This window comes from Hetaerina americana, unplaced genomic scaffold (assembly GCF_022747635.1).
Source record: "Hetaerina americana unplaced genomic scaffold, ioHetAmer1.1.p SCAF_6, whole genome shotgun sequence".
Taxonomy (NCBI): domain Eukaryota; kingdom Metazoa; phylum Arthropoda; class Insecta; order Odonata; family Calopterygidae; genus Hetaerina; species Hetaerina americana.
In genome coordinates, this window is record NW_027287205.1 from 47956866 (window position 1) to 47974595 (window position 17730).

Consider the following 17730-nt stretch of genomic DNA (forward strand, 5'->3'; position numbering starts at 1 on the left):
TAGTTAGAACCAGCACTCAAGGAAAGCAAAAATGAATGAAAAAGGAAGCTCCCACACCTGGCAAAAAAGAGGATTGGGCGTGAAGTTGATCATCTGATTAAACAGGTAAGAGCTCTGTTTGAATTTCTGGTCTCATGCCATTGGCAAAAGCTGAGCCTTTAGCTTTAGAGTTAGGAATTGATTTCAAGTTTAATCCTGGATTGTTCGAGGAATCAAAGGTTGAAAAGCAGTAGTATTTGAGAGTTTTTCTGGGGAGTCAGGGAATATTTCTCGGCATTTGAGTAGAGAACAACCTTGCCTAACTTGCTTGAAAACTTTTCTGCTATGGACAACTTTCATACTAATTATGTACATACATAAGTATTTTTATTACATTTAAAAAAATGATAAAATCACAGCATGAACAAATTAGGTGAGTTCACAGGTTTAGTAAATTACTGCTTTCATTTTATAAATAAATAATTATTAAGGTATGAAATGATATACCTTCTCAAGTAAATCAAGGTGGAAGAAAAATTTCATCATAAAATTCAATTAGCGCAAAAGTCGGTTTGCACAAAACTGTTTAGGTTGGCTCCCTACATTTTGTTTCAAATGGATTCCACTCTTCACATCTTTGGTAAAAATGAATTTCCTTAGTGGTAACAATGATTGATTGGCTAAAATGAGAGATGCACCTTTAGGACCTAAATCATTGTTCAATAAGCTGCCTTGTAATCTTAAAATGGCTGCAACTGAAGCCCTATTTGTAAAAGGTGTTCAGGCTGTTTAAGCTTTCTAAGTGGAACATTTATAGCACTTGATTAATGATTTTCTGCATAATAGTTAAACCTTCCACTGTGATTCACTCTCTGGAAACTTATTCCTCACATGCTGTGAAAAAGGAGAATATTATATCTCTGTAGAATTTATTATTTCCGAAATAATGAAAAAATCTACACAATAAAAATATGAATGTAATAAAAATAATCTAGATTCACCATTTACTGACTAGAAAATTTTTATTAATTTATTTGGATGAATATAATTATAATAAATTTCAAAGCATGATAATGAAACACGGATGATGAGAAGATAAGTTCACACTAGACAACCATGTGAACGTAAAAAGCAGGTTCACAGCAGCGAAAGGGTTAAAAGTTTCAAATGAATATTTTATTGATACTTAACTGGTAATCTTTTTGACATGCCTTATATCATGTGCACATTACTCTGGAATATGGTCAATTAGGCCAGTAAAAAAGATTATTGTTACTGTATTTCATTCCCTAAGCTAGAATTTGAGTGGTCTCAGGAGGAACATGATTTTCATGTTGGTATGCAGGGATAACCTAGAAGAAGAACTTTAGTAAATGGAGTGGGTGAAAAATATTTCATGTAATTAAGGCTCACCTGCTGGTCTATGCTCTTTCTGATTACTTAACTCAGTTATTTGGATAAGTATTACATCCTAAAGTCAACTTCTTTCACTATTTTAATAAGTGGCTACCTCAAAACTTGATGTTAATGTTAGATTATTAAGGCACTGTAGAATCAAGATTAATACTATGGCATGTATACGGATACAAATAATTTATAGTTATAAATAAACATAAAACAAATGGATTAAAGGAAATGGGAACAATGGAGTGGTTCATCACTTTATTGTCGCAATTATGAAATTAAAAATTAGAAATTTAAGGTTGTATGAAATTGATTGTGAGCCAACATTCAGGGCAAAAAAAAATCATTGACCTATTCCAGCTATTCTTAACTGTACCCAATTTTGAACTGAAATGCTAAATACATACAAAAACTATTTTTTAAGCAATACATAATTACAGTACCATAGATTAACTTAAAATAGCTACCAACTTTCATGGTAACATTAAAAAATATCTAAAACAAGAGTCCTCAAACCATATGGTCGCAGCTTTCTGCAATTTTTGGGAAGTAATCACCAGAGACCAACTAAGGCCGAGTATTTACAATGACTTTGTTAGTATAGAGATAAATAAACATAAAATTGGTAATCTCCAATTGGAAATTACTGAATACTTTAAATATTTGGCAGGAAGGTAAACAAATCAGTCATTTTAACGGTGTCAAATTTCTATAACTGAAAATGAAAGGAAGCAATTTATAAATTGTCGATAAATTTTATGAAAAAATCAAAATGATTATTAAAAAATTCATACATACAAGGATAATGACAATAATATCAGTGCCTGAAATACCAATAGTGAGTATTTTTAACATTATTTCATCCTGAAAATAAATTGTATGGTTAGTTTTTTTATTATATAATTATGGTTATATTTTTATACTTTGGGTAAATTGGCAAACTTACCATTGATGTGAAGGGCACTCATATCAGGTGGTGGGGGTAGATCAGGAGTCACAGTTACAGCTTGTCTCACCAAACCCACAGATGAAAGGAGCTGAGCGAGGAAAAGCACTAATTATTTCATGCTCATTCAATGTATATTTTTCATTAATTAAAATTTAAATAAACATCATTCCTATAACACTATCAAAGATTAGTCATATGCATATTCCTGGGCAAAGGCTGGTCTCACATATTAGATGACCCCAGGGAGATTTACAACATTATTTTAAGGAAAAGAAAATTTCACCAATGATAGGTTACCCCTTATTTATCAGTATTTGGCTACATATTTACAAATCTTCGGCTTTCAATGTTTCTTCACTGACACTAATTGAAGCATTTACATCTAATACTGTATTTGACCTAGTTTGGGTTATAATATGAGCCTTCCCATGGCTCTACAAAATGGTTAGTTTGATGATCCTCTTAATTTATAAAGAGTCCCAGTAAAAACAGAAACAGTATATAAACAATGGCGGTTCATTTTATCACTAGGCAACCTCAAATAATTAATGATTTGTGATCCTATAAAAATCATCCCTAGATTACCCAATCTCCAACTAACAAAGTATCTAGTATTCACCCTTATTGCAGGTGAGCAAATCTACAATCTGCTTGCATTGAATGCCTCAATGGCATTTCTCTCCTTTCATTCCACAGAAATAGTTTGATGGGATAAAAAAATACCAATTCCATCCTAGTTATTCAAATTGAAATGCTCAAAAGAGACGTGCATCTCCTAGAGAAGTCAGAAATTGATGAGCCATTCACTTAATCTTACTTTTCCCCTTTATTTACCCTGACAAATAATGTGGAGAGAGATTCTAGGGTACTGTTGAAACTGCTGCAGCATACTAATGGAGCACTTGCCCGAAACTAACATGAACTTGCCTCATAACACCTTAATTGGAGGCGAACGACATTTGTCATTTGTTGAATAATGGATCTTCTCCTGGTCATACATGCAGATTGGACATGATTTAGCCATTTCATTAATTAATCTTCAATGTTTTTATTATGACCTCAATACAGTCAACTTAACAGTCTGCTTTACGGTCTATGTTTAGTGATGCTTTGTGCTTATAGCTTATTTATTCTTTACCACTTGCTTCCAGAAATATAATTTCCCACATAAGTGGGGATTAGATACATAATCTAAATAGTGGATTACAATAGTTAAAGAAAGTCATAAAAATTCTTGGGTGAAACAACTTACGGCTCTGTTTGAATCTCTCCATCTGGTAATGGCATTATGGTCATTCATATTCATAGCCACAGCCTTAGCATCTTGAACCATGGGAGTAACATCTGTAAAATGGAAGCGAACCAACCACAATTAAAGCCAAATCACAAAACATGGAGCACTTAATTTTTCTTTTGGAATTATAGAGATAAAACCTTTTATAATTTTTCCTTGAGGCCAACACTGTTCAGCTTCCATATGTATCAATGATCCTATTTTACTGTACCATAGATTTCTTATCTGAGGTGATAAACTACTTTTCCAAAATAATGTACAAATTAACAAAAAAAGATGAAGAAAAATAGCTACTTTTGCAAACAGAGTTGAAGCAGTTATTTTTTAAAAGATAGTCATGTTGTGTAATCCACATGCAAAGACGATTGAAATCTAAATTAAGGGAAAAGAAAGGTGATTTTGGATTAAAAAATTCTGCTGCAAAGCACATTGCGACTCGAGGAGACATCCGGAAAAAATAGGTTCATTGCTCGTTCTCACATCATCTCAAATGAATCATCGCTTCATGAGTTAATGTTAATGTACAGTACCAGCATTATTAAATTAAAAACTTGGCGGCAACAAGTATAAGCAAAATATTTGCAGTTAACACGAAAACTGTACAAACCCAAATAAACAGGATCACAGAACTTGCCTGAAGGCTAACAGGATTTGACATTGAATAAAATGCCATTACTTCATGAAAAATTGACAATATACCAAAAACATGAATACTAAATGATGAACACACTAGCCATGCCTGATTGTTCCTTTAACTTCTAACCAGATAAAACATAGACTTACTATTCTGAAGAGAATCTGATGCTGCATTGACTCCTGCGATAAAGTCTGGGTCTTCTGAATTGTCCGCTTCCTGCTTTGCCAGCATGAGAACACGATTGGCAAGACGTGCAATATTCGAAGCACCCTCAACTAGCTGACCAGCTCCAGCTTGACCTCGTAACAATGACTCCTCACACACCTTAGTTTGGCGCCTCATTTGCTCCTCTGAAATCACCAAAGACAACAAATATTTTAGTGGAGTTCCAAAATAACCACTTATAAAAGACAAAAGCAAAATAAAATAATTTTGATATTAATATAGTAGAAATGAAGCTCTGCAAAAATTTCAAACAATTTACAATAAGTGGAGAAGCTTGAGCGATTACACAAAACTAGGCACCAGGTAAGTCAACAATTATAGTAAATATGGACTAAAGAATGCAAAATCTTTTTAAATCAAAAATATTTCATATTCATGTCTCTAGGCTTTATCCGCATCACTTTTTGGTTTCGAAGTAAAATTTTCTCCTATGAGGCCAGCGCAAGAACACACTGGAATTACCTTCTGGCTTAGAGAGAAAAATGCCATGGTGGTGATACAACAACAAATTTTAGTGATACAACAAATATTTTAATAATATCACACAACTGTCATGTTTTAATACTTTGATTTTTCACATTTTATATGAAATGTGAAGATAGACATAGAACCAGGTGTTATGCACTCTCCACCATAAGGGGTGAGTGAAATATGCACACCACTCATGAAAGAAGAATTTATAAGACCTGTATTTGACATTAAAATATAATCGAATAAATCAACAATAACATAAAGCAATTTTTCCATAGGTAAAACAAAGACAAAGATTATGACTTTGATGATTTACTGACTTGGTGGTAGATTGATTTCACCTTCAGTTAAGATGAGTATGGCCTAAATGTTTTATTCAAACAACATGGCATGCATTTGGATTTCAAAAAAATATACCCTATTTCTAGGATCCTTTTCCTGTATATCCAAGAATATTATCCTTGTACTATGAAAGCAGGAGAAAAATGACCAAAATAAATCCAATGCTTTGTGACTCACCAGATAATTTGATGAACTCAGCAGAATCAGTTGCTTCATCACACAGAGTTCTTGCATGGTGCACACAATCGGCATATTGTGTTCTGAGATTACCAAAATGCTCATCAGCTGCTTTACTTGATGGATAAGCCATTCGGATGCGACCAGCACTTACTAGCTGAGGAGTCAAACTCTCCAACTATAATTGAGAGCAATAAAAATGTAAAAAGGTCCAAACAATGAACTATAAATATGAAATTATATCACAGACAAATATACACATCCAAGACCTAGGTGGAGTAAAATCCACATAGGCAGTAACAGAACCTGATATTACTTAATTAGCAGGCAAGGATGTTATGATATCACCAGTGAGGCTGGTGAACAGAATTAAACAGTGGTTGGCTACAACTTTGCTAAAAAGCCACTCAGAAATATAGAGCTGAGTACATTTGAATTCAACCTTAAAATTTCATGTTTTCAAGCGAATTGGCCATTTCAAAAGTTTTCATCAGTATGCAGCTGTTTTTGCAGCTACCCCTCCCCACTGGAAGAATAAAAATCAATCACAGTTATCAAGCCAAAGGTTGGTTAGAGCACACTTAGCACTAAGCCCAATGGCATGTGAAATTCACATATCAGATTAGGGAGGCCGATGCCTTTCCCTAAATTGTCTATGGTGTCCCAGTTAGATCTGGTAACCACAAAATTACATAGATTGGGTGAAGCTGAGAATGCCCAGAAGAACTGAAGCCCAGGAATTAAACCATGGCCTTCCAGTTGGTAGCCCAGCACTCTATTCACTGCATTTGGTAAAGGTGTTCTATATAATTGAATATAAGTGGGCATCTTTACCCCATCTCAAAGGACAATGATGGCAATTATGTAAGTAAATATATTATTAACACTGAAACCTCAGCAATATTTTAATGAAGAAGAAAGTGAAAACGGAGTAGGCAGGACGGTGGGAAGTAGAAGCATTTTAATTGGCGATGAAATGTTGAAGACTGTGAATGAGGGAAGAACGTATGGTAACAAATGTAGGGGAGGAAAGGGATAAGCATACTGGACAGAATTAAGGAAGGTAGAATGTATGTAGAATTGAAGAAGGGTTTATCGTAGTTTGGGATGTCAGGGTGTGTTATGTCATGAGGGGCTAATAAATGTAGTGTCAAGTTTGTGTCCATTTAAACCTAACTTCTATGATTGAGTGCCAAATAATGATGGAAAGATAAAGAATTTTTAATTTTTGGCATTTAAGATGAATAATTTTGTCAGAATTACTTCTAAAAAAAAGCCAACCCCAATCAATTGTACCTGAAATTTAAACACAGAGAAAATCTTGAATTTAAATAATAGGCCTTCTAAAAAGGTAATATTTAATTGAAATCAAATTGTGTACCTCAGAGAACTAATATTCATGAAATTCAGTAATTGGTAATGACACATAATTTTCCATTTATATTCTTAACTCTCTTATATGCATGAATGAATAGATTATGTACATCAAACTCTCTGCAATAGGGCCATGTCTAAATAAATGTTCAAAATTTTACTGGCCAAGAATCAGTCCAGTTGGTAAATCAAAAAAATCATTTTAGTTAAATGTATCTTCATTTAATATGAACAATTCTTCTTTTAAGAAAGCAGCAATGTTCTTATTTGAATATTGATTAACCCAACACAAATATTCAGATAAACTAGTGAATAATTAAAATAAAACAAACCTGATTGGCTGATGCCAAGAGAGCCTCTGCAAGCTTTTTATTACCGCCACTACCACCAGCAGCCACCATCCTTGCAGTTCTAGCAGCCCTGCCAGAAAACTGCTTAAGAGCTGAAGCTTTATCTGCAAAATTCTGCTCTCTTCCTGGTGCACCTGTTTTTCAACAATATTGCATGTTATATATCAATAAAATGTACAAAAACTATAAAATTATTAGTAAAAAAATTATATTAACTCAAAGTGATGAATAAAATGTTCTTGGAACATATAGGCCTTACTATAAAGGCATTCTTGCTACTAAAAAAAGCCCAAAAATGGGCTATAATATAACTTCCTCACTGCACCCCAGGTAGTCCCTTATTTCCAAAGCAACCTATGGTTTATTTGCTACTCTAAGCCCCAAATTCTTCCTCAACAACCACTAAATAAATCCCTATTAATCAGGTAAATGTGGAAATATGTATTTTAATCATTGTTCCCTATTCTTATCTTGGGAGGGTCCACATAACACAGCCTCGGTTATCATAAGTTAGTCAATAAAATCTCTTCTGAAATCACACCAATAGCATAAATTTCAACTTTCAATAAAATCTAACAATACTTCCTCAAATGAAAGTACATACATTATAAGTTCAACAAATTTCAAGAAATTAGTAAGTACTACCTGTCAACATGCCTGACTTATGCGATATATTATCTATACATATGCTATGTACAAACACTGTAAACTCTCATTTGTATCTCTTTATGTTCTCGTTCAACATATCATTTATTTCGATATTTTCTATGATACTTCCCAACGAACAGAAATAAAAGCTAAAATTATTATGATACACACTAGAAAATTTTGTTTTTTTTCCAATAAATCAATAAATGATGCAATAAATAGAGACTATTCTATACGTTTTGATTGCATGATTAATAGGAATTATTATGTATACAAAATATGCATGCTCCATGGGCTAGAATACATTTCCAGATCACTGCATTGATAGTTAATGGAATGGTTAAAGAATATTAAAATGCAATCAACAATATTCTGAAGGATGGTTTTTTCAATCACAGTGACCTATTATTTATACATTACTCTGCTAATGGTTTTCATGAAGCCTTTTCCTAGTAATTTATCCATACTAACATATTTATCCCTATTTTTCAAGAATAAACTATACATAGTAGAATATATTTTGAAGATTTAAAAGAGATAAATCCAATTTTCTTGGGAAATGAGTAAATTTACCTTCAGGAGCAAGTACTGCATCAGTAAACTGTTTCAAGGGAGTACCAACATCAATAAAATCTTCAACAACTCTGCTGACAACTGCACTCTGAATCCGACTTTTTAGATCATGAAGTTTCTGAGATAATGCTCTGGAAAAATAAATAGGCCAAAAAGTACCCCATAAAGCTTAGAAGGGATAATACATTGTTTTAAAATCTTACATATAAATACCAAGATGGCACACTTAATATAAACTTTAAACTGACAAAATATAGAGTTTCAATTCAAGATATTTTTCCCCAAGGACATTAGACAGTTTTGGTGACATATTATGGATAATCATTGACGCTCATATCTCTTGGAGCTGTTTTGAGCTGAAAAACGACAATAACTAACTCTGTGGTCAAAATATTTAATGCACAGTAACTACATACTTTTCATCTAGGAAGTGCCATAAATCAAAGTTGATAATTTAGATATATCTTACATAAAAATTATAATTTAATAATGTGTTCCATTAGTACCTTCCAATTGCTTGTGCCTGAGGTGATGAAGCCTGCCCATGCCTGCAGTAGTCAGCTAGTTGACGAGACAAGGAGTCCACCTCATCACATAAGGCCAGAATTCCAGCTCTTTCTGTTCCAGGTAGACCATCTGCAACCTAAGTGAATGCATATCAAAGTGATAATGAATTGATACAAATGCTTCTATAATAGACATGTCCAAAGGATTCCAAAGAAAAAGAGCTAAATGTAATACTTGAAATATACTGAAATAAATGTAGTTCTCTTTCTGAAGCAAAATTCAAATAGATTAGCATTATTCTTATCAAAATAAATATTTAATAAGAGCTTCTTTGAGCTGGGAAGCATCATTGTTTTGAATTGAATTTTATCTATGTATTCCCTAAAGATCAAGTTGTAAGTATAATTTAATTCTGATAGGAACCTATGAGCATATTAGTCAACATAAATTCAAGGAATTATGAACTATGCTACTTCTTGACTGCTATTTTGAATTAATTGTAAAAATTTAACATGCAATTACAGTGATACTAGTTCTTTTGTTCATGAATGCATGTAAATATAATTAAATAGTGACCAGAGTTGCAATTACTGTAAAGTCAATCTTATTCAGCCATGGTTTTTCTTACATTAAGTCCCTATTTTGCCTTTTTAAATTTATTCAAACTTTCGGTAGACTTGTTTTCAATTATCATGATTGAATTATGAAACATTTAATTTCATTCACTAAACACCATTTATGATTTCATGCAACTTGCATAAAAATTAGAATTACATTGGTTATGTACATATAAATACACTAGGGAAATGATAAGGCAATCCACCTCCTCAACCATAACTCTACAAATAATGCAGGTTATCCTGAAAATAAAGCATTAGCAATTAAGCTGGGGCAATATCCCTTGTTTCTATTACCACTAAAATGTAGTAAAACTATAAGTACTGTGTGATGGTTTTTGCTACAACTGACAGGTAATTTTATTAACTAATTTACTACATAAAAGGCATGAAGAGAGTACTCCTTACAACAAAGTTCATACTTAATAAGAAAATGTCAAATATTTGTAAAAATTCAATTCATGCTAAGTTTTGATGTTTTAAGTTTGTTGGACATTGTTTTCATAAAACACAAAAGGATACCAATTCATTTGGTGTTTCATGAAAATAACTTTTATCCACTACAATCAATCTGTACTATATTTGATTATTCTTATAAAACAGTTTGCTGTGCTTGAAAATTACATTTGGAAACAGTTATCTTTAGGTAGAAAAAGTTAAAATGTGACAACAATGATAACAAACTATAGGCATGTACTCGGGGAACTAAGATTTTTATCAGCTTTGAAAAGCATGCAAAGCACAAAGTATTTTATTCCAAAATCAATCATAATAATTGATACTTCATTAGTACATCAAGCCAAAAATCTTGGAAGGATGGTAACCAAACTTTAACCTAAGGATGAAGTTCAAATAGGAACTAAAAATGGGAAGATATATAAACAATTCCTTAAAATAAGTAATAAAGTGGAACCAAAAAACATTCTGAAAAATGGTATCATTTCAGCAGTTGCTCATTTTAATTTTCTCACTTATTTTAGAATTTTACTTTAATGTGTACGGAGAGAGAGAAAAGCTAAAAAGGAAATCTACCATCAAGACCATGCCAATTGATGCCCATTACTGTAAAAATATATTCGACACTGACAACTTACAAGGGATTATAATATAGAAGCAGAATTAGGTATTGCTTACCATTTATATATTGGTAAGGGTCGAAAATTTTATACCACCTTGTTCTGCTTTTAGAAGACAATTTTCAGCATCAATTTATTTATCCATTTAACTTTACGACCAAAAGATGACAAAATCGACAGCATACTACTTTCTCCATTTAACTGAATTTCACCTTATTTTCCCAGTATGTGATTTAAAGTTCCATTATTTTCCCAGAATGTAAAATACATCCTTTATGATTCCAGTACCAGTTGGTACCCTGAGAATAAAATTTTATTGACTTACATGAAATAAAATTCAACAAAAAATCTAATAACACATATATAAATAATTTTTTTGGGCTTTCAAAAAAATTTCAAACTGTCAAATATTCATACCGCATGAAATAACCTGCCACAAAAATTATCAATGGTCTGAACATGTTCCAGAGATCTCATTCTATGTAGACCATTCCAGGTAGTGAAGTGTTCTCAAAATGAAATACTTTCCCTATGCAAACTAGGGCTTTATGGGTGTGAGAGAGAGACAAAAGGATGAGTAAATATTGAGGGTTGTTGAGATGCCAGTATGGTGGAGAATGAAGACAATATGTTGGACAGAGATGAAGACTTAGGTTCTAAATAGGGTTGGCAAAGGGAGGAAATTATTGGGGAAAATTTAAAAAGGCAGAGAAAGTGGAGGCAGGAAATCTTGAAAGTTAGTGATATGTTGAATGTACGCCATTTAGGTGCACGAAATGCAAATTAAATTTCCACTCAGCATCACTTCACAAATATTCATCCATGGGCTGTATATTGCATAACCTGATTTACATTTATACTGAGAAAGCAATGTCTCCATTACCTACTACTAAGCAATACTAGCCAGGGGGACCAGGAAAAAAATCTAAGATTGGGAATAACTTACAATACTGTTAACAGAATATTTCTAATAAGCATCATCAATGAAAAATATAGAACAAAACTCATTGAAATATGATTGAATTAGGGTTAAATCAAGGGACATTCATTTTTGAAATCAAATGTTGAACAACTGTTTCCTATTGACAATCAATCAATCAACAGTAGAGAGGGTACCTATTTATAATGTCCTGATTAACTTGCATAAGACTATGAACTTCCCAAAGAGATACTTGGTTCCTGTAAAATTAGAATGAAAGCAAAGAGAGGGTTTCCAAAATGTACACATGAACCTGCACTGATTCATATTTCATGATGTCATGCGTCTACTACTCTTAACGTTTCACATTTTAAACATTGGCAATGGTAAAGTAGAAATAACAACGAAGGAAATGTAAGAAAGTACGTATCTACAGAATCAAAACATGAAAGAATACACATTTTACAGGTAGTTTCAGGTTAACATGAGATATACATGTGTAAACAAAGTTGTGTTTAGTGAAAAACTGTAGCATGACTTTGCTACAGCATAAAAGGCAACATGAATATTTAATGAGCGATGAAAGAAGAAAAAATAGCATACTATTAAAATGAATACATTTTACTACATTACAGTTTATGTTACTATTTTAAGAGTTTTCATAAATATATAACATTATGTATATTACATACTTTTCTGATTATAATAGGCTCCCATTATAAGACACCTATATTTTAATTAATGATACAATCAATTTTTAGGAATAGTAGTATTTAGGGGAGGCGACCAACAGCCGAGGTCATTTGCACCATTGGGGATGTGGGAAAGAATGAATGCCGGAGAGAAACCCAGCATTAGCCTACTCTTAACAAAAGGTGCCAAGGGGTTCACAGCTTAACGTCCCACCCGACGGATGGCTTACTCACTCAAAGTGCCCTCCATGAAGCACCTCAAGTAGTGATTGGGATACCACTAAAAAATAAGCCAGTAAGTTAGTCACCGCACCATCCGATCCCCTAATTCAATTTTTCTAGCCACCAATCACCCTTCCTTCTTACAGGTACACAACTTGACCTTTCCCCCTTTCCTGACACAAAATATAAATAGATAAGGGAACCTACCCTTCTTTACCATATTTGTTTCTGCACATACTTTGTATCCAATAACTTATTTTTTATTATCCAGGGGCACTTTACCTTCAATGGCCAATAGCAATTGACACTACTGTAAAGAATATAGGGTGATACTTTTTTAAAAATTTTGTTCATGTAAGCATGGGTGCATGTGATATATAACAAAAAAATTATGGTACTATTTCACTATCAATTACCTAAATAAATATTTTGGTATTTAGAAATGGAATCTCAGTATTCAATATAACTTTATATGTAGTACCAGGAAAATTTTAAGAAGTACTACATATAGAAAAATTATAGCATCAAACTGGAGAGTGAAACATTTTTGGGACATACATGAATAACACGTCAGATTTAGGCTTCCAAAAATCTGTGACACAACAACTAGAATTATTAAATTATGTTAATTAGAGATATTTACGTACATTTTTCAGCAAGACAGGATTGACAATAAATTGAATTCAAATGCATTACAGTAATAAGCAATAATTTTATGTGATGTATAAAAACAGAACATATTTATTGGCCCATGTTTTATGTAATTGTTGTATCAAGTGAACTCATGTTATCTGAGACTACCTTAGTTTTTAGAGAATGAACTAAATTATAACAGTGGACTTCTGCCGGGGAAGAGAATGGATGCCTCCATGTGACCACTCATCAAATCGAGGCAAGGAAAGAGAAGGTGCAATCATGTCTAGCAGTGCTTTTCTATTCAACTATTTTGTGCAAGGTCCAGTGTCTATCTTCTATGGGTCATCTATAACATCTGGTATATTCTCCAGACTGACCTTCTTGTTATCCTCCAGACAATGAGAGCAGGGGTCAGAAATCCACCAATCAGTGACCAAACATAAGAATAAGAAATTAGCGAAAGAGACAACCTCATGCAGTTCACTGCTTAGGAGGGCTTCACTTGGCCTTACAGAGTACACTGCTTCCCTCAGAAATAATATTTTTAACAATTAAGCAATAGAAATAAACACAAATCCATTTCACATGTATAAATAGTTTTGGGTATGTCTCACCAAGTAGGTGGTCGTTAATTATAAGGGCATGCGATGACTGTAGAAGTTTGGATGCACGATGAAAACAAAATTAAAGACTGAAAGACAGTTTATTTCTTCCATGATGCTTACATTTATATTTCCAGGGGCAAAATTGATATCAACTTCATAAAAAATGAACAAAAAGGATTTTAGAAGCTAAAGTTGTAGTGGTACACAGGTGGAAGAATTGCACATTAGAAAACATATGGAAGAGTTTATCTATAACTTCAACAAAATTGAAAAGAAACACATCATTGACAGCACACATATTATATTAATTACTTTTGTTTACCTTTCTTGTCAATTTCCTTTCATGGCCATTACTTTGGCCTTCCAAGATAAAATAAACGATACACTTAAGTTTTAAGATAAACACCCATTAACTAAAAGATAACAAGACCACTTTCAATGCATGCCAAAATTGAAACATTAAACAAACAAAAGTTAAAACATTCTAATGAAAGAACAGTACTAATATGTAGTTCTGATGAGGAGCTTCACCATTTAACAGGAAAAAAGTTATGAATATCTCCAGACAAATCATGGTATGATAAATGTGAAATCATCAAGTCTTTGAACTTATACTATAGGTCACACAAAAATTATCTTACTATGTGCTTTTCATAAATTTATAATTCTAATTTATTTGGACTAGTAACTTGAGTGTATATTAAAATCTGAGTTCTATGAACATCTTTGTTTTGATTGGCCATACAGCTTTTCTTTAAAAAAAAACTGTGACTGGAAATATAATCCTTAATTCTTAATACACAATTATATCACACTCAAGTTAATATCATTGTGTCTCTCAAGACAGTGGGCAAACACCTAATGGATACTGAGCAAATTTGATTATTTTGAGCATCCTCACTAAGTGGGATGACCATTGAATTAAAACAATAGTAACTGTTTTGTACCTTCGAAGGCATTCCAGTGATGCACCTCAGAAAAGTGGCTCACAGGTTCAGGAAATAAAACAAAATCAACCTTGGGGATTCAATACAGTTGCCTTATGACTTCTAACGATAGGATCTGCAATACTTTAAAGCACTTCCTAACTTTTCTTTAATGTAATTTTCCAACATTTTATCAAATATTCAACCATATCTCATCCATCCATGTCCATCCTACCAGTGGTTTCTCCTAAAATCACAAAACCAATAACTTGGGAGTCTAAGGAATTCCACAGGTATCATGAGGTTTTGAAATTGGGTTACTCTCATCAGTAATCAAACATGCTATTCAATGGGTTTTCACACGTTGTGATGCAGTCATGACCAAAAATAAGTACACGTGGTCCCAAAGTTTATTAATGTGCTTAAAATATGGCAATGTTAACAATTTTTCAGGATACATTTTAGGAGAGATGCGTAAGGTCTCTAGGAGAAATTTCATAAAGTTCATCTCATGCGATTAACTGAACAGTACCTTCCTAAATTTGACGAAAATAAATGCTTAAAGTTCTTAGGAAATACAATAAAACCTCTAGCTAATTAACCTCTAATTAAAAAAATCTCAATAGTCATATAGTATGACATCTGTCCAGTTACTGCAGCATATGGAATGCATGTAAAAAATCTATTTGGAACATAACTCCTAAACAACAAAACTCCTACCCAGCAAAATTTGACCTTAACTTCAAAAAATAGTTTAACTCTATGCAAGGAATTTTGAAAAAATCATAAATAATTGAAATAAAGAGGTCTATTTCAGTGGAAGACAGCATTATGCACAAGCTGTTAAATAGGCACTTCCACATTTTATCTTGCTCTCATCAAAATAGTTACATTTTCAGGCCTTCAGCAAATAGTTTTTAAACAACAAGAAATCCTAGAGACCTAAACATTTTTTGTGCACATCAATTGACAAGTCAGCTAAAGTACTCGTTTTTGCATTTACCACAGTTCTTTGAATGCAAATATTTCTTAAGACTAAGAAGAGTATCTTCTTTCTATGATCTTGGTAGTGGATGTATGAAACTTACCCCAAGAGATCACTTAGCTATAGCTATCAAAATGTATTCTGATATGGTATAAAATAAATTGGGGAATGTACATACTCAAGGAAAAATATTGGTCATTCTGGAAGAGGTTCTTTTCTTTCTAATACTGATAAAATATCATAAGGACAATGATGACACAACAACAGAAAGGTGAATACAATTGATTTAAAAGCTGCCATTAAGTAACTGAATAGACTTAACTAGGAACAGTCATGACTTAAAATGTGACATAAGAATTTGAGATTTGCTGTCAAAAAAATTCAATTTTATTAGTCATGTATTTAGTTCATGTTTAATTGTTTCTAGAGTTAAAATACACATGGTAAGGTTAGTGCCCTGTGCTTCCACTAAATATTCTCGCATACATTTGTGACAATTGACATTGAACTGCACATTAGATATCACTCTAAGCAAAATATTTATAATTTTTTTGGGCAATAATTCAGTGTGTAATGCAATGTGTATCAGATACATGATAGTCAGCCTTGCATTGCAATAAGAAATAAAAATGAAAAATATCTATGCAAAATTTTGATGTTTTTTTGAGTGCACACTACTTAAACTATTGAATTAATAGATGAAGACAATTTAGGTATTATAAATGAAGCTGACCAAGTTGTTTCTCCAGGACTTGATATTGCTTTTTCAACTTGAAAATATTTTCAAGGGACAGTTTTTAGGTTATTATGAAAAAATTAATTTATAAGGAATTGTCTATTAGGAAGTTACCAGATCTCAAATTATTGACACATAATACCAATAAGAACACCAGATCATCTTAACTCAATCTGCAACATGCATTGCATGCTGAAGAAGGACCTAGTCCTCTTTTTTTTAAGAAATATTTTCTGTCTCTGACACTGGTTTATGCTCCCAATGAGAGACTGCATCTAATACTATTCACCGCCAGTATAGATCTGATTTTGTATTTATAAATGTGTCTTGAGATCGAGTGCTCTCATATCGGAAATGATTTTCTTGAGTGTTTATGATCTATTTAGGATGAATCCCCACTGTGTGCATCCACAATCAAATTTGAACTCACTTTGCATGCAAATATTTTTTTCCAGTAGATGCATTTACTCAAACATCTAGGATGCAAGCTGCAGCTTACTGTCTTTTTGTGTGCATGAAACAAAGTCTGGCAAAACTCAAGACACAGAACAGTTGGATACAAAAGAATTCAGAAAATGCTCAATTTTCTACTCCTAGAAAGGCCAAGAGAAAATTCATTCACGGGTTAGAGTAGAAAATTGGAGAAGTTAGCAACCATAGTTAATATTACAAATAAAGCACAAGGCTGTAGGGTGAGCATATAGCAGCTCTTAAGTTTCAGTAAGGAAAATTTAAGAAAGAAATAGGAGGCTTATATTGATCCCCGATCAATACACACAACTCGAATATATAGTATATGATGAAAAACAGGTTTGTGAAAGAATAAAACAAAAGACAATTGCTTTATGCACAATATATGGTGCTAGCAAGGGGAGAAAGACAAAAAATACACAAGAAAAAGTTCCAGTGAGTATCCTTTTATGGTAATCTGCAGTTTATAACATCAACGTACAAGAATCAATGTACATTTTATAAATGTTGTGCATGTCCAAAAACAATGTCGGCTTAAATAATTTTTTACTGCTCAAATCATGTTCAAAATAAACGACAAGCATTCCAAAGCTGATAGTCTAGACAATCTTACAGAAGAATTCAGAAGATACATAACATCAGACGCTAATTTTTGAAGTAATCATTTCAGTCATCAGCAATAATATTTTTCAATTTATTTTTATCACAATAAAAAGTAGCAATAACTGTGGAGTAAAAATGTTACTATTAAATTTAATACAGCTTAAATACCATCAAAACAATATCAGGGGGAACACTTTCTCCTAGTCAGACATTCACATTCTACCATAACAGCAATTAGTAATAATGTGACTGGGATTATATTTCAACGACTTATTTAGGAAAAATAATGCATCTTATACGCCTTAAAATATA

At 32.6% G+C, this 17730-nt stretch overlaps 1 protein-coding gene across 6 annotated transcripts in view; it reads right to left on the minus strand.

The window, feature by feature from the left end:
* Positions 1 to 17730, minus strand: part of Vinc (vinculin) — an 81882-nt gene that overhangs the window by 38498 nt on the left and 25654 nt on the right. For all 6 annotated transcript variants that reach the window (XM_071594330.1, XM_071594329.1, XM_071594326.1 and 3 more), the window contains exons 9-15: positions 8930 to 9066; positions 8424 to 8554; positions 7185 to 7336; positions 5479 to 5656; positions 4410 to 4613; positions 3585 to 3676; positions 2330 to 2420 (exon numbers count right to left, since the gene is read on the minus strand). In XM_071594330.1, the coding sequence (XP_071450431.1) occupies positions 2330 to 2420; positions 3585 to 3676; positions 4410 to 4613; positions 5479 to 5656; positions 7185 to 7336; positions 8424 to 8554; positions 8930 to 9066 (985 nt within the window). The remainder of the gene's footprint in view (positions 1 to 2329; positions 2421 to 3584; positions 3677 to 4409; positions 4614 to 5478; positions 5657 to 7184; positions 7337 to 8423; positions 8555 to 8929; positions 9067 to 17730) is intronic.